This window comes from Phoxinus phoxinus (genome assembly GCF_949152265.1).
Source record: "Phoxinus phoxinus genome assembly, chromosome: 7".
Taxonomy (NCBI): Eukaryota; Metazoa; Chordata; class Actinopteri; order Cypriniformes; family Leuciscidae; genus Phoxinus; species Phoxinus phoxinus.
The window spans coordinates 19,059,874-19,081,200 of record NC_136882.1 but is presented as its reverse complement, the minus strand read 5'-3'; the positions used below and the strand labels follow the sequence as shown (position 1 = coordinate 19,081,200).

The window sequence follows — 21,327 nt, the reverse complement described above, 5'->3', positions numbered from 1 at the left end:
AGAAGTGGTCAGAAGAAGCAGTTGAACAGCAAGAGAAGACATCTGTGTGTGAGTGTTTACTTTTCTCAGTCGATTTTAGCGCGGTTCTTTGTTGCTAGGAAACTTTGTGTTTGTTTGCTGTGTTTTACTCTGGTAAAACGCACGCGCACGTGGCATTTGTTTGTGTCGTGACTTTTGAGTTTCGCGTGGCTAAACAGTGGGCGTGGCCATAAGCCAGTTAAGCATTTAAAAACAGCTAGTCAATAGAAGTGGTCAGAAGAAGCAGTTGAACAGCAAGAGAAGACATCTGTGTGTGAGTGTTTACTTTTCTCAGTCGATTTTAGCGCGGTTCTTTGTTGCTAGGAAACTTTGTGTTTGTTTGCTGTGTTTTACTCTGGTAAAACGCACGCGCACGTGGCATTTGTTTGTGTCGTGACTTTTGAGTTTCGCGTGGCTAAACAGTGGGCGTGGCCATAAGCCAGTTAAGCATTTAAAAACAGCTAGTCAATAGAAGTGGTCAGAAGAAGCAGTTGAACAGCAAGAGAAGACATCTGTGTGTGAGTGTTTACTTTTCTCAGTCGATTTTAGCGCGGTTCTTTGTTGCTAGGAAACTTTGTGTTTGTTTGCTGTGTTTTACTCTGGTAAAACGCACGCGCACGTGGCATTTGTTTGTGTCGTGACTTTTGAGTTTCGCGTGGCTAAACAGTGGGCGTGGCCATAAGCCAGTTAAGCATTTAAAAACAGCTAGTCAATAGAAGTGGTCAGAAGAAGCAGTTGAACAGCAAGAGAAGACATCTGTGTGTGAGTGTTTACTTTTCTCAGTCGATTTTAGCGCGGTTCTTTGTTGCTAGGAAACTTTGTGTTTGTTTGCTGTGTTTTACTCTGGTAAAACGCACGCGCACGTGGCATTTGTTTGTGTCGTGACTTTTGAGTTTCGCGTGGCTAAACAGTGGGCGTGGCCATAAGCCAGTTAAGCATTTAAAAACAGCTAGTCAATAGAAGTGGTCAGAAGAAGCAGTTGAACAGCAAGAGAAGACATCTGTGTGTGAGTGTTTACTTTTCTCAGTCGATTTTAGCGCGGTTCTTTGTTGCTAGGAAACTTTGTGTTTGTTTGCTGTGTTTTACTCTGGTAAAACGCACGCGCACGTGGCATTTGTTTGTGTCGTGACTTTTGAGTTTCGCGTGGCTAAACAGTGGGCGTGGCCAGCTGTATTAAACAATCAGGTATTAGGCGTGTATAAATAGGCTTAGTGCTCCGCGGCAGCGGTCGCGGCGGCGTGAAGCCCTCATCGTGTGAAGACCGAAGAGTGTAAAGACCAACGACTCTACCTGTGCGACTCCACCGAGCAAGGACACCGACAAGGCACTTGAGTAGTAATTTCTCATTATTTGTTTTATCGTTTCCTCTCTTTTCTAATCAACTTTCACCTGATCTTTCTATTTGTGAGCTCTTACACCATGTGTCTTCTAATCCCTACTATTACTAACATGCGTAAATCCAATGCCACACGTCAGAGGCATTCCAATCCTAACAACCTGCGTACCCTTCCAATGTCTTCTAGTACAATTTTTTCTTTTCCTATTGCTCTCTGGAATTGCCAATCTGCAGTAAACAAAGCTGATTTCATTACATCTATTTCTAGTCATTTAGGTCTCAGCCTTCTGGCCCTGACTGAGACCTGGATCAGACCAGAGGACACTGCCACATTGGCTGCCCTCTCCACTAAATTCACTTTCTCACACACCCCTCGTCTGACTGGAAGGGGTGGAGGTACTGGTCTGCTCATCTCAAACGATTGGAAATTTAATAATCTACCACCCATGTGTAACAGCTCATTTGAATCACATTCTATTACCATCACTAGTCCTATTAAAATCCATTGTGTAGTTGTATATCGTCCCCCAGGTCAGCTTGGCAGTTTCTTAGAAGAGCTCGATGTACTACTCTCATCCTTCCCCGAGGATGGTACTCCTCTCATAGTTCTTGGAGACTTCAACATCCACCTTGAAAAACCTCAAGCTGCTGATTTCCACACTCTGCTTGCCTCATTCGACCTCAAACTAGTATCTACTACAGCTACTCATAAATCAGGTAACAAACTGGACCTTATTTACACACGCTACTGCTCCACTGACCATACTCTAGTCACTCCACTGCACACCTCAGATCACTTCCTCCTCACTCTCAATCTCAATCTGCCCCAGAACACAACACACACTCCTCCACAGGTCACCTTTCGGCGTAACCTACGCTCACTCTCACCCTCTTGCCTATCCTCTTTGGTCTCATCCACACTTCCTCCTCCAGACCAGCTCTCAGCACTAGATACTAACAATGCAACTGATACTCTTTTCTCCACTTTAACATCCTGCTTGGACAACTTCTGCCCTCTCTCCACCAGGCCAGCCCGCGCCACTCCCTCTGCCCCCTGGTTATCTGATGTTCTTCGTGAACATCGTTTGAAACTCAGGGGTGCAGAGAGGAAGTGGCGCAAATCCAAAGATCCTACTGACCTTGGTCTTTATCAATCCCTCCTCTCTTCCTTCTCTGCTAACATATCTACTGCTAAAACTACTTACTATCACAACAAAATTAACAATTCTTCTGACTCTCGCAAGCTCTTCAAAACCTTCTCCTCTCTTCTTAACCCTCCTCCTCCTCCTCCTTCGTCAACCCTAACAGCTGACGATTTTGCAACATTCTTCATAAATAAAACAACCACCATCAGCGGACAATTTACCAATCCACAAACTAACACACACATTTTAGCAGCTAACACACAGACTCTATCCTCATTCTCCTTGCTTTCAGAGACAGAAGTCTCAAAACTCCTTCTTTCCAGTCGCCCTACTACCTGTCCGCTCGACCCTATTCCCACTAACCTACTTCAAGCTATTTCTTCCTCTGTTGTACCCGCACTCACACACATCATAAACGCCTCTCTTCACACTGGCACATTTCCCACAGCATTCAAGCAGGCTCGGGTAACCCCACTGCTTAAGAAACCCACTCTAAATCCAGCACATCTAGAAAACTACAGACCGGTATCCCTCCTTCCATTTGTCGCAAAGACACTTGAACGAGTCGTTTTCAACCAGATCTCCTCCTTTCTTACGCAGAACAACCTCTTGGACAACAATCAGTCTGGCTTCAAAAGCGGACACTCAACTGAGACTGCTCTGCTCTCAGTAATCGAAGCACTAAGACTTGCAAGAGCCGCTTCCAAATCCTCAGTTCTCATCCTGCTGGATCTGTCTGCTGCCTTTGACACAGTTAACCACCAGATCCTCCTGTCAATCCTGAAGAGGAAGGGCATCTCGGGAACTGCACTCCAGTGGTTCAAGTCTTACCTCTCAGGTAGGTCCTTTAGGGTGTCGTGGAGGGGTGAGGTGTCTAAAACCCTACATCTAGCTACTGGTGTGCCTCAGGGCTCAGTGCTTGGACCACTTCTCTTCTCCATCTACATGACATCACTAGGATCTGTGATTCAGAAACATGGCTTTTCCTACCACTGCTACGCTGATGACACACAACTCTACCTCTCATTCCAGCCTGATGATCCGACGGTAGCCGCTCGCATCTCAGCCTGCCTGACAGACATCTCTGGCTGGATGAAGGATCACCACCTTCAACTAAACCTTGCGAAGACAGAGCTACTTGTAATCCCGGCTAACCCAGCACTTAAGCACAACTTCACCATCCAGCTAGGCTCTTCATCCATAACTCCATCAAGATCAGCCAGGAACCTTGGAGTTGTAATTGATGACCAATTGAATTTCACAGACCACATTGCTAGCACTGCCCGGTCATGCAGATTTTCCTTGTACAACATCAGAAGGATCAGGCCCTTCCTATCAGAGCATGCTACACAACTTCTTGTTCAGGCGCTTGTTCTATCCAGACTGGACTATTGTAATGCTCTCCTGGCTGGTCTCCCAGCTTGCACTGTCAAACCTCTGCAACTGATTCAGAATGCTGCAGCTAGAGTGGTCTTCAACGAGCCGAAGAGAGCACACGTCACTCCTCTCCTCACGAAATTGCACTGGTTGCCGGTTGCCGCTCGCATCAAATTCAAGTCACTGACGTTTGCCTACAGAACAACCACTGGCACTGCTCCCTTGTACCTGAACTCATTACTACAGACTTATGTGCCATCCAGAAACTTGCGCTCTGCAAGTGAGCGGCGTCTGGTGGTGCCATCCCAAAGAGGCACGAAATCTCTCTCTCGGACCTTCACCATGACTGTTCCCTGCTGGTGGAATGATCTGCCTAGCTCAGCCAGAGCTGCTGAGTCTGTAGCCATCTTTAAGAAACTGCTGAAGACGTATCTTTTTCGGCAGCACTTGAGCACTTAATCCAGTACTACTAACACTTTCTTATCAAAAAAAAAAAAAAAAAAAAAAAAAAAAAAAATTGCGTTGGATTGTACTGTGAAGGGTCATAGCACTTACATATTGTTGTCCTACTGCTAGTTTAATTGCTTCTATTGTTTCTCATTTGTAAGTCGCTTTGGATAAAAGCGTCAGCTAAATGAATAAATGTAAATGTAAATGTAAATGGTTCTATCCCCGGTTCCATCTGTCCAAGTGTCGTGGTGTCCATGAGCAAGACACCTAACCCCAGCTGCTCCTGACGAGCTGGATGGCGCCTTGCATGGCTGACACCGCCGTCGGTGTATGAATGGGTGAATGTGAGGCAATATGTAAAGTGCTTAGTGGCCATGGGTCTGTTAAAGCACAATATAAATGCAGTCCATTTACCATTTACTTACCCAGTCGATTAAATGTTGACAACAATGCAAAGTTTTATCTTAGCTTATAGCTTTTACTTCACACTCACCCTTAAAAATAAAGGTTATTTATTGGCATCTGTGGTTCCATTGCACAAAATGTTCTTTACAGTAAGAAAAGGTTCCCACTAACAATAAAATGCTTATTTTAAGAACTGTTTGTGTAAGTTTGGTTCTGGGGAACCAAAAATGGTTCTTCTATGGTATTGCTGTGAAAACGCCCTTTTTTAAACCATTATTTTAAAGCGTGAATAAGGGTGTTAAAATGCTTCCGAAAAGGTGGATGCATTTGGTTTCAAATGAGGATGAGAAATGAACAATGTGCATACCTAAGAACAAAAGTATGTCGATCGCATCTGGGTTATTACTGCCCAAACAGGTTAGTGAACCTTTTCTTATGAGATTATTTTAACAACTTTTTGACAACTGAAAAAAAAAGGACTTGAGTCATAACCACAAGTTATTCTAGATGACTAAACTCACAGGAAGCTACATCACAAAAGTTTGTCACTGCATTCACACATGGAGCTCAGAAATAATCAATGACTGTAACTCATAAGACTAATAAAAAAGGTTAATGCATTAAATCCATATCTGCTTCTGAATTTCTGAGATCTGAACCATGATCTGTCATTCCTTTGTTGGATTTGCTAAAAGCACGAGAACACACAGCCATCAAACAAAGATTTCTTTCAGCATCATCAAACAAACGGCACCAAATGTCACATTCAAAGCCTTTGAGAAACATCTAACAATACATGGAGTCTTATGAGGCTAAGCAAGCATTTTCCTTCCCAGGTGGATTTATAGAATAAATAAACATCACAGAGAGGGCTGAATCGAGCAGAAATAAGCAGTGTTTTGTTCAAAGGTGAATGTCATTTAGTTTGTGAGGAGGGGCAATGCCACCTGCTGCAGCTGGGACCAGAGCCAAGTGGAAATGACTCACTGTCCATGCTACGGATGGTTAACCGGCGGCCATTAACACATTAAACACACTGAAGGAGGCGCGCACACGCACATACTGCCCATTAACACATTAAACTCTCCACTACGTATGCGGACGTCCATGCAATTGTTTTTTCCCCTCTGTCTATCAGCTCACATAGTGACTCATAGTGACATTCATAATCCTCTCCTTCCTGTGACATCAGCAACCCTCTGGGATCTATTGATTAAAATTCAGAGCTCCTGAAATACAAAAACACGATGCAAGGGGTCTCATGTGTCCTCAGGAGAAAGGTTCGGTTAATTCTGGAGAACTGCTGGACAAATTCATCTGTCAGCTGATAGAAGCTATGGGAAAGTTCACCCGAAATTGAATATTCTGTCATCATGTACTCACCCTGGGTGACTTTCTTTCTTCTGTGGAATATGAAAGAAGATATTTTGAAGAAAAGTGATAACCAGTTTTGATGACCAACACAGAGACATTTCTCAACATATTTACATTTTTGTGTTCCCCAGAAGTCATACAGGTTTGCAACAACATGAGGTTGAAAAAATGATGACAGAATTTGCAGTTCCTTTTAAATGGGCAGATGGGTCAATGACATGGCAATCGTGTATTCATTTATTCACAAATAGAATAAATGCAATTTATAAATAAATAATACCTAATAAGAAATATTAATTTCTTGTAAAAGAAACCCTTGTTAAGTAGTTTAGCATAATTTTTTAAAAATTCTTTATTAGGACAAAAAAAAATAAAGGAAAGCTTTAGCATAAAGTTCTGCCAGGAAGACTTAATTACATCACTTATTACCTTCACCTCTATCCAATCATGTCCTCATACTCGCTGTATAAAAGATTTGCACATTTGAGTTTGCAGATGCTGACGCGACAATTACCTCCACTCTCCCCACCACCACCAGGATAGTCCTGTCCATACCTCCCGGGGGGGTCGGCTGCGCCCCTGCCTTCATCTTCAGGCAGGAAATGCAGATCCGCTACCCTCAGATTATGCACTACGCCAAAGAACTTTATAAATATCAGCTTGCTGGGCTGTCAATAAATCTATGATTTGTTAAATTATTATATCCCCCGAGTCTTTCTGGTAGAACTATGGACTCTACATCAAGCATGGACTCTACACGAGCCCTGAATGTGTCCTGGTGTCTGGCAACAAGACGTTTGCAGCAGATCCTTCAAGTCCTGTAGGTTGCAAAGTGGAGATGCCGTGGATTGAACTTGGTCCAGCACATCCCACAGATGCTCAAATGGATAGAGATCTGGGGAATATGGAGGAGACCTGGTTTGAACTCTCCATCATGTTCCTCAAACCGTTCTTGAACAATGCGCAGTGTGGCAGGGTGCATTATCCCACTTCCACCAGGGAACACCACTGTCAGGAAGGGTGTACCTGGTCTGCAACAATGTTTAGGTAAGGGGCACGTGTCAAATTTATGCCCCTGTGCATCCTGGTGTCATCACTTCCCCAGGTAAACTGCACACAAGCACACGGCCGTCCACGTGACGTAAAAGAAAACAGGACTCATCTGACCAGGTGACCTTCTTCCTCTCCAAGGTCCAGTTCTGACACTCGCATGCCCAGTGTCAGCACGTTCGCCGGTGGACAGGGGTCATCAAAGGCACTGTGATTGTTCTGTGGCTACGCAGTAGAGTGTGATGCAGTGTGTGTTGTGACACATTTTTCCCTTAACCACCATTCAAATTTTACCAGACCAGACGGTATAGACTTCGTTGCCCTCGTGCATCGATGAGCCTTGGGCGCCCCAACACCCTGTCGCCAGTTTGTGGTTTGGCAATCTTCGGACCACTGTTAGAAAATTCTCACCACTTCTGACATAAAGCAACCCACAAACCTTTCCATTTCAGAGATACTCTGACCCAGTCACCTTGCCATAACAATTTGGCCCTTTTCAAAAACTCTCAGATCCTTTTTTCTGCCCATTTCTCCTGCATCCAACATGTTGATGACAAGAACTGATGGTTTGCCTACCATCTAATCTACCAAGACCTTAATATGTGGCCTTCTTATCAACGATATTCACTGTGACATGTTTTGTCTCATCAGTGTATAGTAACAGTGTTGATGAGGTCAGATCAGATCATAATTCAGAAACAAGCTCGGCACATATGACAAATGATTTTGGTTATATTATTTCCTTTAGAAAAGATAACTATGCTTTTTCAGCAAGGGGTTTGCAAACTCATTGACTTTTCTTCTGAAAGTCAAATCTCTCTTTTCTCCAGTGGTGGCTCTCAGCACACCCCCTCTCTGCGCGTGTCATCGGTTTGCTATCATTAATAGAAGTTGCCAACTGACCTACCTGGTTCACAGTGACCGTGGCGCTTTTTTGTTACTGCACACACTAGCAACATGCCAGTTTCTCCAAGCTTATCACTCACTGTTTTCACACAGGGCAGCAGTTGACTTTACGGTCTAAGATGAACCTAAATTACACATTTTGGTGCAAGATTTACTTTGAAACAATATTCACTCAGACATTGCTAGTAAATTCCACAAATAATTGCAAAGAAATGGCAAGTAAAGCTTAGTCCAATAATCTTTGTTTACATCTTTTTTTTACTATGTATGTAGTCTCTAAAGTTTATATGGATGGTGAAGACCACTCTGTTAATAAAATTCAGCATTTATTTTTTGCTTCGGCTGAAGCACAAGATGCCTGATTTATGCAAACTCAATATTGTATAGTAATAAAAATAAAAGAAAAAAAATTAACAAAAAAAGTGTTTATGACGCCTGTATGTGTGGAAAGAGAAATCACACATCGTTCAGCATCTGTTGAGCAGATGATACCGAGGGGTCACATGATGTCACTAGGGTTGTTGAAAGAGGGCAAATGACACCCAGCTCATGACCTCTGCTTCCTTCTTTTGCCCCTCATCCATCCTGTCCTGTCACGCTGCAGTCAGACCAGACAGCTCAATGTCAGAGGACCGCTAAAAAAAGGAAATCCCTAATTTTTGCCCTCAAATTTGCTGCTTCTGCTAAACAGAGAGAATAACAACAAACACACGTGTGAAATACTGTTTGCAATAGGGATGACATACTGAGAGCAGGGGTAACGTGCCAGGACCAGTTCACCACGACCTGTATCAATGTGTGCTGCCAAGAGCAAAGGAGCATGAAGGCCTTAAAACAAATAGATATAGCACATTTATCAAAAACATTGTTACTGAAATAATGGAAATGCACTATTACTTTTGATCTATATATAGGATGTGTTTGTAGAATAATGTAAGAACAAAGGCAATTTACAGTATTTACAGATCCATAAGGTTCCCACAGCTTTAGATTTTTGAATATCCATGATGTTTAGTTATTCATGATTAAGATTTTTAAAAATATTTTAGATCACATTCCCATGTTTAATGCACCAATATAATTCAGTATATATAAAATATAGTTAATACAACAAGCTGTCAACATCAGTACATTTACATGAATAAATAACTATGGTTAGTTCTAATGCAATAACTAATATCACATAGAAAGTATGTAAAGTGTTTCCATTCAAAACTGTAAAGTGTTTCCATTCAAACACACTACTGTTCAAAAGTTTGGTGAAAAAGTTCTCTTCTGCTCAAGGCTGCATTTATTTGATCAGAAGTACAATAAAAACTAACATTGTGAAATATTTATAATTGAACATTTTTAAAATGTAAAACTGTATTTTCAGCATCTTTACTCCAGCCTTCAGTGTCACATGATCCTTCTGAAATCATTCTCTAATGCTGATTTGCTGCTCAAGAAACACTTCAGCGGTTGAACAGTCCTGCAGCTTAGATATTTTTTTTGTAAAACTGATGCATTTGTCAGATTTCTTTTATAAATACCGGTAGTTCAGTTTGAAATAGAAATCTTATGTAAATGTGTCATTACTGTCACTTTTGATCAATTTAATGAATCCTTGCTCGATAAAAGTATTAATTCCATTAGAAAAAATACCCCATACTTTTTATCAATAGTGTTTATATCTTACAAATGTCTGAAATTGGACAAAATTCATTCTACGGTTTGAATATGGCTCAATGAAGGATTCAGCGTTCAGTGCTTTAGTCATATGTGAGCATAAATATGAAAATTATAATCACTATGAAACATCAATGTCATTTTAAGAAGTTTAGTGATTGTTAGGTCTGGTAATTCTGATTTTCATTTTTCCTGATATATCCTGATCTTCTATGAGTGTGGGAAACCTGCATTGAAATGAAGACGTCTGATTCACCTGAACTATGACCTCCACTGTAAGTGTTGAAAGTCTTTTTTATGAGTCAGTAAGAAAAGACTTGACAATAAAAGCTTTTTTTATTCCATTCACTTTTGTAACATCTTTATTGAATTTGTGTGGTATTTTAAACATATTTACAGTTATTGTTTTTTTTTTTTTGTTCAGTAAAAATACAAATACAGAACACAGCATTTTCGAAACCCACCCAACAGCACCAGGGAAGAGTGTTGGCCTGGGCTTCACTCACCATTAGTCAAAGTCATGTTACTGGGGAAAAAAAGAAAATGGGACACCACTTCTGCCATCTAGAGGGGAGGAGAGGACGCGGTTTAGAAACTGAAACGACAGGATATTAAGAGAAAGACCCTTCGATGACACCCAGTGGTGCTCAAGTCTTTTTGAAAGACTGATTCTCACACAGATTCTTCATGACCTAAGATGAGAAAATAATCAACTTTTCCTTCTCCGATCGACTACATGAAATATTCTGTGGATGTGGCATTTCACACGATAGAAGATTACAACAAACAAACATGAGTCGGAGAGCATAAGGCTGAGCACGTCTTCCAAACAGACTGAATCAATATTCATTAAAGGTCAAATAAAACAAAAAAAATTAAATAAATAAAAAAACGTCAATATGATTAGCTGTTTGATCAAACTCATCTGATATCAGGAATCTGCTTCTGTCTGCCACCACCGGTTCTCAGTGTTAAAACTCGCATGAAATATTCAGAGATATGCATTTGACTTTTAAAGAACAGAAACAGGAATGACAAGAAAAGTCTTGGACTTCAGTTTATGAGTATTCCCAAGTCTAAAACATCCTACATCATGGGCTTTGTTGTTATGCAACTGTATTCAAAATCTTTGCACTGGTTTTTGTGTTTCATTTATTCTGGGTTTCTTGTACAGGGCACACACAGTGTATTTTCTGAACTCTAAACCCCATATTTATATATATATAAATCTCTATCTCGTTGGCTACGATTAGTGGTAAAACTCTGCTGTTGAAAAAATCTGGTCTGGTCTAACAGCGACGCCATCGACAAATGGTGATGGCCGTGAGAATTAGCATATAAAGCACTGTGACTTCTCTCCACAAGTTACAGCTGCTGCTGCTTCCAGTGTTACTGATTCAATGTATGGCAAAACCCATCCACGTTTCAGAAAGCAGTATAAATGAAATTGAGCATTCAGAAAGGATGAAAAGACAGAGGAATGGAGAGACACGGAAAAGCGCAGGTTTCTGGAATGACGGTGGTGACTGTCTCACAGGCGGCAGCTGTTTCGATAGCAGCACGTGTCTGTTTTTACCCGCCAACCTTAACAGAGACGTCGGAGAGACTGTTTGAAGAGAAATCCTGGAGAAAAGAACATCCCCGGGTGCTTGTGGCCTAAATTCAACCTCAGCTGGAGAAAGATTTCACAGGTGGTCAAATCCAACATCTGCTGTCTCCAGGAGCCCAGCTCAGAAAGTGAAAGGCTCTGGTCCGGGAACAATTTATCCACCATTTTGAAGTGATTTAGTGCTGAGCTGATGACATGAAACGCCGCCAAATTGGAGAGAGAGAAAAAAAAACGAACAAACTTGTTAAAATCCTTCCCTGGTGAGAAATGCACATCCATTTCAGAAGGTCTTTATGTCCGCAAATGTGTGTACAGTGTGTGTCAGACCAGCGGCCACAAGAGAGAGACGCACATGATCTGTCCTTCAGAGAATATATGAGAGACATAGATAAAGAGAGTTCGGTCTCCTCCGTTCACTGAAGTCCCATGATTCACAGTCCAGGAGGAGACAGTGGTTGGTGGGTACAGTTCTCTCCTCTCCTTTGCACTAGCAGCTGCTGTCTTTCACAAGGAGGGAGGCGTATAGAAAAGGGGCGAGTGAGGGGGAGAGCGCCCCCCCGGTGCGTCCGCTCTACCGCTGGGTCTCGCTGCCAGGCAGGGTGATGTTGCCCAGGTGCAGGACGGGCAGAGGGTGGGCCTCCGTGTTGAACACCCAGTTCTCAAGAGGCAGCAGCTCATCGCCGGAGAAAAGCAGATATAGATACCTACAAAAACACACATGCAGGGATCATAGAATTAACCTGACACTGGTTCCAAACTAGGTCACAGATCTGATGTATCCCGTTTAAAAGACATTTGTGAGAAACTGCAGTGTCTCAATGGCACCAGCAGGTTGCAGTAATGACTGGCTGTCTGTTTAGCTGATAGTCACAGTGCTATCATCTGTATGCTGCATAGAAATGTTGATCATTATAGAAGTAACTGATCATTATTACATTGTTTAATGCACAATAATAATGTGTACTCGCATTATGTGTATCAGTAAACGGAATGACTTTTACTTGAGCGTTTCAGCCAGGAAGAAGCTTTGCTGGACGTCATCGTAGGTGGGGTTGGAGGAGTAGACGTCTTTAACACCAGAGAAACCTCCGCTTACTCGACAGTATTTATCTATAGCCTGCAGAAAAGAAGAAGAAAGTTATATTCAGAAAGAATTAACACACACACAGTATTATACACTACTATCAAAAAGTTTTGGGTCGGTTCATCATTTATCAATTTTAAAAAAGTATCAAGGTTTCCACAAAAATACCATGGAAGTCAATGGGGACCAGAAACTGTTTGGTTACCCATATTCTTCAAAATATCTTCTTTTGTGTTCAACAGAAGAAAGAAATTCGTCCAGATTTGGAACAACTTGAGGGTTGAGTAAATTACAGAATTTTCATTTTTGGGTGAACTATCCCTTTAAGATACATTAAAATAGAAAACATTCATTTTAAACTGTAATAATATTTCACAATATTACAGTTTTCAATGTAACGCTTGAGTCATGACTGCATGTCTTTGATTTCTTAAAACTGTGAGCATCAGACTATTGTTCTCAAATTCAATTAAACTATGATCTTGCAGTTTCTAATAAAGTTACCAGGCAGTTGGTGAGTAACTCCAGCTTGGTCAGTTCCAGATGTACTTTTTCCTGTGCATTAGCTCAGAAAGATTGTCTAAACAGTATGCGCAATATCAAGTGAAACCTTGTCCTAATCCCCACTTTGTGACTGCAAATCAAATCAATGCATGACTGTGGACTCACAGTAATGACAAGCCAGAAATAGAACACATAAGAAGCTGCTCTTTTTCTCCAAGAACCAATAATGCTCCATTAGCGTTGCTTCAGCCTCTGCAGGCAGGAGTGATGCGAGCCATCTGTGCCAGGAAAACACGGCATGATGTGCTCACCTACCTGGAGCAGATCTTTCAGAAACAGCTGCTACACGGAGGACTCACCTCACACGGTTACAACACAACAGCAGCTGGCCTGATCCAGACTCACATTAACCCATTCACTCAAGACATTCAGCTCAGCTCCCTTTCCTCCATTTTGAACATCTTTGAAAACATTCATTTAATAATACTTTTAAATATCATCATCAGCAAAAATAACTTTTCATACTGTACCTTGCAATGCTGTGATGCCTAAATTAAATCGCAGCATTTAAAACAACAACTGATTTTAAGTTTTAATTGGTTATCGGCCATAAAAGGAAAATTATTGTCCATTAATTCCTATAATCATTCCTAGACAGAATGACATCCCCCCCCCCATAAAACAACATCTCTGCAAACACTACAGCAGTTCAAATAACCAAATTGTCAAGCCGACGACATTAAACCAAAGCCATTTGTTTAACTTCCAACTGGCCATCTTGCAAAGATATGGTGAGAACTGGGAAAAATCCTAACTGATCCTAGAGACGCACGCCAAATAGAACAACACATCAACATTTATCTAGCCAAAGAAAAGTGCCAGGATCACAAGGAGAAGGGACGTTGAGACCCTGGAAAGAAAGAGGTGCACAGAGAGAGCTGGGGAGAGAAAATGGGAAAATTAGAAGAGAAAAAGAGGCAATAGCAACAAAGGAACTTTGGTGATAGGGAACAAGTGAGCTTTATTCTGCTCTCTTTGACAGAAATGGGGATAGTGACAATGAGGGAGAGGAGGAGAGAGAGCCCAGGCATCCAGTGGCTCATCAAAAGAAGCCCAAATGCAGAGAAACTGTAACGGCAGAACAATGACACTCAATCAGAGAGAAAACAATGACGCTCCATTCTCAGGAGCACTTTGAAACTGTTCTAAAAACACAAACACACTTCCCTAAAAAAACACAGCCTAGGCCTCACTGGCATAATAGTGACATAAAAAGAAAGGGATGGATACAGAATGGAGAGGTACAGGACTAATACGAGCAGCATAAAGATGCCACAGATAGAGCGACTGGGACTACAGATGGATATCAAAGCGATAAGATATGGGTTTAGATGCTGAGGAACATCCTGTGCCAGACACTCAGTCTGACCTTATTCTGTCTCTGATATCCGGCTGAACTCTGATGGCTGGAGATACCAGCCCGGTGAGACGGGAGGCAAACTTTTTTCCAAACAGTTTTTGTGTGCTGGAGAATTTTGCATAGGCACCACTTAAAAAAAAAAAGTTTTGTTTTTTTAAACCGATATTAAAACATGCGCTGCACACTTTCCTCTCAATAACAAAATAAACAAAATAACAGCGGTGAGAAAACTGCAGTTAAGAAAGCATCTGATCATAGTGATGTGGATATGTTTGCAATTCAGCACTATCCAGTCAAGTCAACTCACGTTTATTTATAGCCTACTACTTAAAAGACACGCATATCAAAACTGTTATATATAGGCCTACAGTAATTGAGGCATTCATTTAAGAAATTCATTACAAACAGAAATACGTACAGTACAGAGAAATGTAATGTCGGAGCAGTGGAATATCAATAACAAAGCCCTATTAACCCTAATAGCAATACATTTAATATCGGTCAATTACCAATATGGTGCATCAGTATTCTGTGTTACTGTCATAAGCCCCTTTCACACAGAGATTCCAGAAAATACACAGATAATGTGGATTTGTCCTGGGGTCGTTTGATTTTGGTTCATTCCCACTGCCAGTGATTTTCCGGGATCTGTGAATGCGTTCACACACATCCCGGTAAGATCCCGTAAAGACACGTGACGTCAGGATGAGACGTGTAACATACGGGTCGAAAACATGTAAACTAACGCATCGCGTACCGCTCCACAAAGCTGGCAAACGATCTCAGCTTCAGCGCGGTTAGTAAGGAGCTCCTGGTCTCTGCATCGTTCCAGTTTGCAGACATTTTTTAGTTCTTTCTTTTTTGATGACGAACACAAACTTTCTTCTAAGAGCGACAGAGTCGCGCGATGGCACGCGGGTCATCACTACGACACACTCCTTACGGCATTGATCCTGGCTTTTGTTCACACAGGGCGCGTTCCGGGACTGATCCCGGCAATGTTACTAGGTCCCAAACCCGGCATCGATCCCGGCATCAATCCCGGGACGTGTTTGCGTTCACACAGAAGGCACTCTGGCAATTTCGCGGCAATTAACCGGGATCAACGCGCTGTGTGAAAGGGGCTATATAGATGGAAGCATCAGGAAAGGTAGAGGGAGGTGCTGACCTGCGCTGCTTCCCAGCCCCACTGCCTGTATTTGGGGTCGTGGGTAAATCTCCACATGTACCAGTAGGTCTCGATGACCTCAGGCCTCAGGATGTAGTACTTCTCGTTCTGTCTCACAGCCACGGCCTCCAGCCCGCTGTCGAACTTAAAGGCCTCTGGACCGAGCTTCAGTACTGAAAAAAATAAAAGGTTTATGAGTTCAGCAGCAGTATTAGTTGAATCTTCAGCCCTCGTGCTATAAATGTAAAAACTATCTGTCTGTGAGCTTGTGGCTGAGCTGCAATCCATCACAGTCTCTCAGTCAAGTTGTGTGAAATAGAAATGGCACACTCTCAAAATAACCTGTAGTGTTACCATGGCAACACACCATGCTACAAATTAGATTTGAAGTCCAAAGATCTAATGCGTTTTTTTTTTTTACTCTTCAAACTGCCCCCTCTTATTCACTAACCAGTGCGATCGTAGCTTTCGTGGCAGGTGTGAGCAATCTCTGCTCCGAGCTGCAGATAGTGCCCAGCTTTATCATCCGGCGACCCATCAGCCCCCAGGGCAAACATGCCCCCAGCAAAGCAAGTCAGGTGACCCATCTTACGCTCCAAGTGGCCATTCTTCCACTCCCCGATGAAAGTAAGACCGCCGTTGGACTTACGGATGAGGTGGCGCTCGATAGCCTGCAGAAAGAGAGAGTGAACAGAGAACACACACCACACAAGAACACAAGTTGTCATGGAAACCAGCAGCCCTCACCTCGATAGCATCGTCGTAGGTCTTGCGTGCCTCTGTGTCGGTTTTGTCAGACATTAGCCAGGCCTTCAACAGGTATTCATAGAAACTATCACCCAATCCACCAACAGACGTGTGATCTGCAGAGAGAGAGAGAGAAACCAGGATAAACCGAGGAGAGTCGAGACTTTAGCTTTTCACGGTATATTCACTTTCACAAAAGTTTGAGGTCTGCAAGATTTTTAATGGGACTAATTCATTATTCAGCAAGGATATATTACATTGATTTAAAGTGACAGAAATATTTGGGATAATGTAAAAGAAATCACAATTTCAAATAAATTCATTGGACATTTTTAGTAAAAAAAAATATTGATGAAAAAAGCATCACAGTTTCCACAAAAATATTAAGCAGCACAACTGTTTTCAACTAACAATACTAATAATAAATGTTTCTTGAGCACCAAATGAGCACATTTTCACTGTATTATTGAATAAGAAACTTCTTTGAAAGAAAACTTACCATCCCCAAACTTTTGAAAAGAAGTGTACAAGTTTTAAAGACTTTCTCTTTCAAAACATCGAAAAAAACCATACTGATGGCTCATCCTGCATTACAGATTTCTGTGCAATTTAAATACGCTCTAGATTAAGAATGTTCCTCCCTCAAATACCTGCACAGAAGTGACATTTTAGTCCAAATTAAAAGGGATGAGGTGGAAAAAATATGACAAAATGTCCAGTAGCTTGTTGCTAATGGTAATGAAAACATCTGGTTAGCACAGTGTAATTTGAGAAAAAGTACATGAAACTTGAAACGTACATTTATTGAACTCTAATAGGTAAAGGGTTACTAAGGGTTACTAAAAAGGCACCAAAAATGAAAATTCTGCCATTAATTACTCACCCTCATGTCGTTTTGTTAATCAATACTAACACTTACTATTCTATAAACAGTCCTTGCTACGTGTGCTGGGCTGGTCACGACATTTGCATATCGTTGACCTATTATTGATTTGACTGCTTCTATTGCTCTCTTCATTTGTAAGTTTACACACACACACACACAAAACATATACCACTTCATTTACAAAATATTGATCTCAAACGCGCTTATATTTTGTAAACAAAGTGGTAAATTATGTTTTTTTTTGGCACAAACAAAGAACTTGCATCGCTTCATAAAATTGAGGTTAAATCACATGGATTACTTTTATGATGCCTTTACTACCTTTCTGGGGCTTGAAAGTGGTAGTTGCGTAGACTCTCAATGGAAGGACAGAAAGCTCTCAGATTTCATAAAAGATGATCTTCATTTGTGTTCCGAAGATGAACAAAAGTCTTACGGGTTTGGAACGACAAGTGGGTGAGTAATTAATGACAGAATTTTCATTTTTAAGTGAACTAACTCTTTAAGCTTAGAGTAAAGGGAGTTGACAAAACAATAGCCTAATTGGATACAACTAAACTCTTAATTTTGTGAACATGCATTAAACTTGAGGAAAGAAAAGCCAATTGTGGTTATTCAACTTGCTCAGTTTTGGTTACTCTCTGTTCAAAGCTCAGTCTTTTATTGTGCCTGAATGCTGCTATAAAAGTGTATTCAGGCTTGACACGGACTCTCATTACAATAAAAATGCGCTGAAGTGAGCATGTTTTCGCTGGCGTTTATTCAGTGTGGACACACACCAGCACACACCTAATCACTTATAAACACAGCCATTGAGTGTGTTCCACTTTGACACAGCTAATGACTGCAGAGTGAGTGCGTGTTTGACAGGCTGGGAGTCATTTGTGCTGGTAATGGCTTGTAATGGGCACCTACAACAGAACATGTAAACAATCTATGTTGACTTGTCGGAGGGAGCTGTTGAAATTAAGACAGGTATTTTGAAGACATGGACAAAAACACAATATTAAAAAAAGAGGCACTAGGTTATTTATTCTGATATTGAACTATGGTGCAGATGACAGCAAACAGAGTTTATCTATCTGTCTATATATGTTATATATATCTATGTCTGTCTATCTATCTATCTGACTGTCTAATGCAGTATTTGTCTATCTAATACAGTATATGTCTATGTCTGTCTGTCCATCTAATACAGTATATGTCTATGTCTGTCTGTCCATCTAATACAGTATATGTCTATGTCTGTCTGTCTGTTTAATACAGTATGTCTGTACATCTAATTATCTATCTATCCATCTAATAAAGTATTTGTCTATGTCTGTCTGTCCATACAGTATATCGGTTATATATCCATCCTACAGTATTTGTCAAAGTTATCTATCCATAGTATCCATCCATACATCCATCTAATACACTATTTGTCTATGTCCATCTGTCTGTCCATATACCTGTTATGTATCTATCTATCCATCCATCCATCCATCCATCCATCCATCCATCCATGTTATCTATTTATCCATGTTATCCATCCATCCGTTATCCATCCAGATTGAGATTATCTGTTATTTCTATGTCTGTCTGTCTGTCTGCTTAATACAGTATTTGTCTATGTCTGTCTGTCCATATATCTGTTTTGTATCTATCCATGCATGTATATATCTATCTATCCATGCATGTATATATCTATCTATCCATGCATGTATATATCCATCCATCCATCAAAGTTAATTATCTATCCATGTTATCCATCCATACATGATACATCAATGTTATCCATCCATACATGATACATCAATGTTATCCATCCATACATGATACATCAATGTTATCCATCCATACATGATACATCAATGTTATCCATCCATACATGATACATCAATGTTATCCATCCATCCATCCATCCATCCATCCATCCATCCATCCATCCATCCATCCATCCATCCATCCATCCTCTCTTTCTCTCTGAGTGCCAAGATTCACACAAAAGCTTATTAACCCATCCAAGGAACCGACAGGACACACATATTCTCCAAAGAAGAACAGGAAGTGTGATGTGTGCACGAGGCAGATGAGTGTATACTGTACACTTGCTGTATATAGTGTCATGGAAGAATGAGAAAGGAGCCCATTAGCACTGTCACAGCTCATAGCTGCCAGGGCTAGCGAGCTGTTCTGCATTCAGCCTGCTGGGAGAGACCTAGCGTTCAGGAGATGAGCTGCCAAAAACCATTATGAAAGGTCTTTAGAGGAGACTGGGGGTGGAGAACAGATGCAGAGGTGATGGTTTTACACGAGAGAGGTGTGAACACGCAAGTGACATGGCTAAAAATTGCATCTGCAATAGCTGGTTCAGAGTGAGAGCTAAATAAATCAACGAGGCAGCAACGAGGCAGGAGGCTGAAGCACTTTATGAGAGATCCTTTACAGAGACACCGAGACAAAGTTAAAGATGTATTTTATGCTAATGGATGCGAGGGACTGGCCTGGAAGAGGCAAGACGTAGAAGATGAGATGAATTATTCAACAGGAGAGAAAAGAAAAAAAAAATACAGGGAAAAAGAGGAATGAAAAAAAAAAAAAAAAAACTAAAGAGAAAGAGAGAGAGCTGTCCAATCACAGACCACTTGTAAGTAACTCTTACCAGCCCGTCACACACAGGAGGTGGGACATACTGAAAAAAATGCAAAGCCGCCGACATAATACTGGAGGTAGTTCACAAACTGTTGCCATGTGGTTGCCAAGGTATTCTGTGGTTGCTAGGGCACCGTTTACTGTGCTAATTCAAAAGAGCCCATGTGTCAGGACAGTGCAGGATGAGTTAGGTGTCAAATAATATAATAACTAATACTTAACATTAGAGATTTGTTCGAGTGATGCTTGCCTTTGCAAGCAATGCCTTACACAATATAGATAAAGCTAGAAAAAAAAAAAGTTAAGTTAAAGGGGTCATGACATGGTTTTTTTTATTTTATTATTATGTTCCCTTAGGTGCAATTATAGTATTACTATAGTTTTTTTTACAAAAAACTTTTAAAATGTAGTGATTTATGACCTTTTCCCACCCTGTTTCTCATCCTCTGATTCAAACGGTCTGTTTTGGGGGTGTTTCCCCTTTAAGAGTTCAGTGTTAACGCCCACTGTTATGATTGGCTAACGTCAGTGCCTATGCATCAATTATTAACGCCCCCAGCCAGAGGATTTGCGGATTCAGCGTATTTAAAAAGTAGTTTAAAGTTTTAAATACATTACTTACAGTTTGCGTCGTCGTTGTTGAGCCCAGAATAGTCGGCAAGGTCTTTGAGCAACAGTTTTCTGGCAAAGCCAGCATCATTTTGGGATTTGTTCTCAAAACAGTCATCCTTCAAATGGATTAACTAACGCTTAAACTAACACTGCCGTGACTGAGACGTCCGCAAAAAATAAAGTGCATCCATTTTCCCCTGACGACTGGATCTTTCGCAGCGTATTCAAAGATGTTGTTTGTCCACAGCCAGGAACAGCACATCTGCGTGGCTTCGTAATTTCCCTGTACACAGACCCACTCGCTGTCCGGCGTCGACTGAACACTTGTGAGGCGCGCAGCGCACGGGCGCGACAATGATACGAAATGAGCGTAGTGCCTTGCGCTTTAAGCGTAGTTGTCTTGTGCTGGAGGCGGTCTATATGCAAACGCTGGTACGTCACTTCGTACCGTGACGTCACTTCTTACCATGGATCCAGAACGAGCTGTATTTAGAGCTTGATTAAATAAATGATTCGTTTATAATGTGGAGGACGTCTTAAGCTATGAAACTTGCAGGACGTTTTAATGGTACAAAGACCTCTTATATACCAAAAGATCAAGGCAAATTTGGTTTCTCATGTCATGACCCCTTTAAGAAGATAAAGTTCAGCCAGGATGCGTTGACTATGAGAATATTGACAGGTTGAAAACAACAGAGAGAAGAAAACAAGCTGCTCAGAGACAGCAAAAAGGAATAGAGAAAAAAGCTACAGAGAAAGAGATACGTCAGAGGTGAATATGTACGAGAAGCAGAGAAAGGAATTTGGTAGAAATCATAATAAATATGAAAAAAGAACAAACACTATCAGCGATTAAGATGATGAATAATACATAGATGGTGCAGGCTGATGTGCAGTGAGACAGAAGTTGTGGCAGTGGAAAGATTGATTGAAG

General features: G+C 41.3%; 2 protein-coding genes across 2 annotated transcripts in view; one reads left to right on the top strand and one right to left on the bottom strand.

The window, feature by feature from the left end:
• The first annotated feature begins 1,061 nt into the window (after positions 1-1,061).
• LOC307001702 (uncharacterized protein) lies at positions 1,062-4,355 on the top strand. The gene is made up of 2 exons (XM_079618523.1): positions 1,062-1,750; positions 1,886-4,355. Exons 1-2 carry the CDS (start codon positions 1,438-1,440, stop codon positions 4,333-4,335), a joined length of 2,763 nt encoding a protein of 920 aa, XP_079474649.1. The 5' UTR covers positions 1,062-1,437; the 3' UTR covers positions 4,336-4,355.
• Positions 4,356-10,048: 5,693 nt separating this feature from the next.
• man1a2 (mannosidase, alpha, class 1A, member 2) overlaps positions 10,049-21,327 on the bottom strand; it is a 79,612-nt gene continuing 68,333 nt past the window's right edge. Inside the window, exons 10-14 of the mRNA XM_079619000.1 lie at positions 16,262-16,377; positions 15,966-16,185; positions 15,515-15,687; positions 12,340-12,455; positions 10,049-12,042 (exon numbers count right to left, since the gene is read on the bottom strand). Coding sequence (XP_079475126.1) covers positions 11,910-12,042; positions 12,340-12,455; positions 15,515-15,687; positions 15,966-16,185; positions 16,262-16,377 — 758 coding nt within the window. The 3' untranslated portion in view covers positions 10,049-11,909. The remainder of the gene's footprint in view (positions 12,043-12,339; positions 12,456-15,514; positions 15,688-15,965; positions 16,186-16,261; positions 16,378-21,327) is intronic.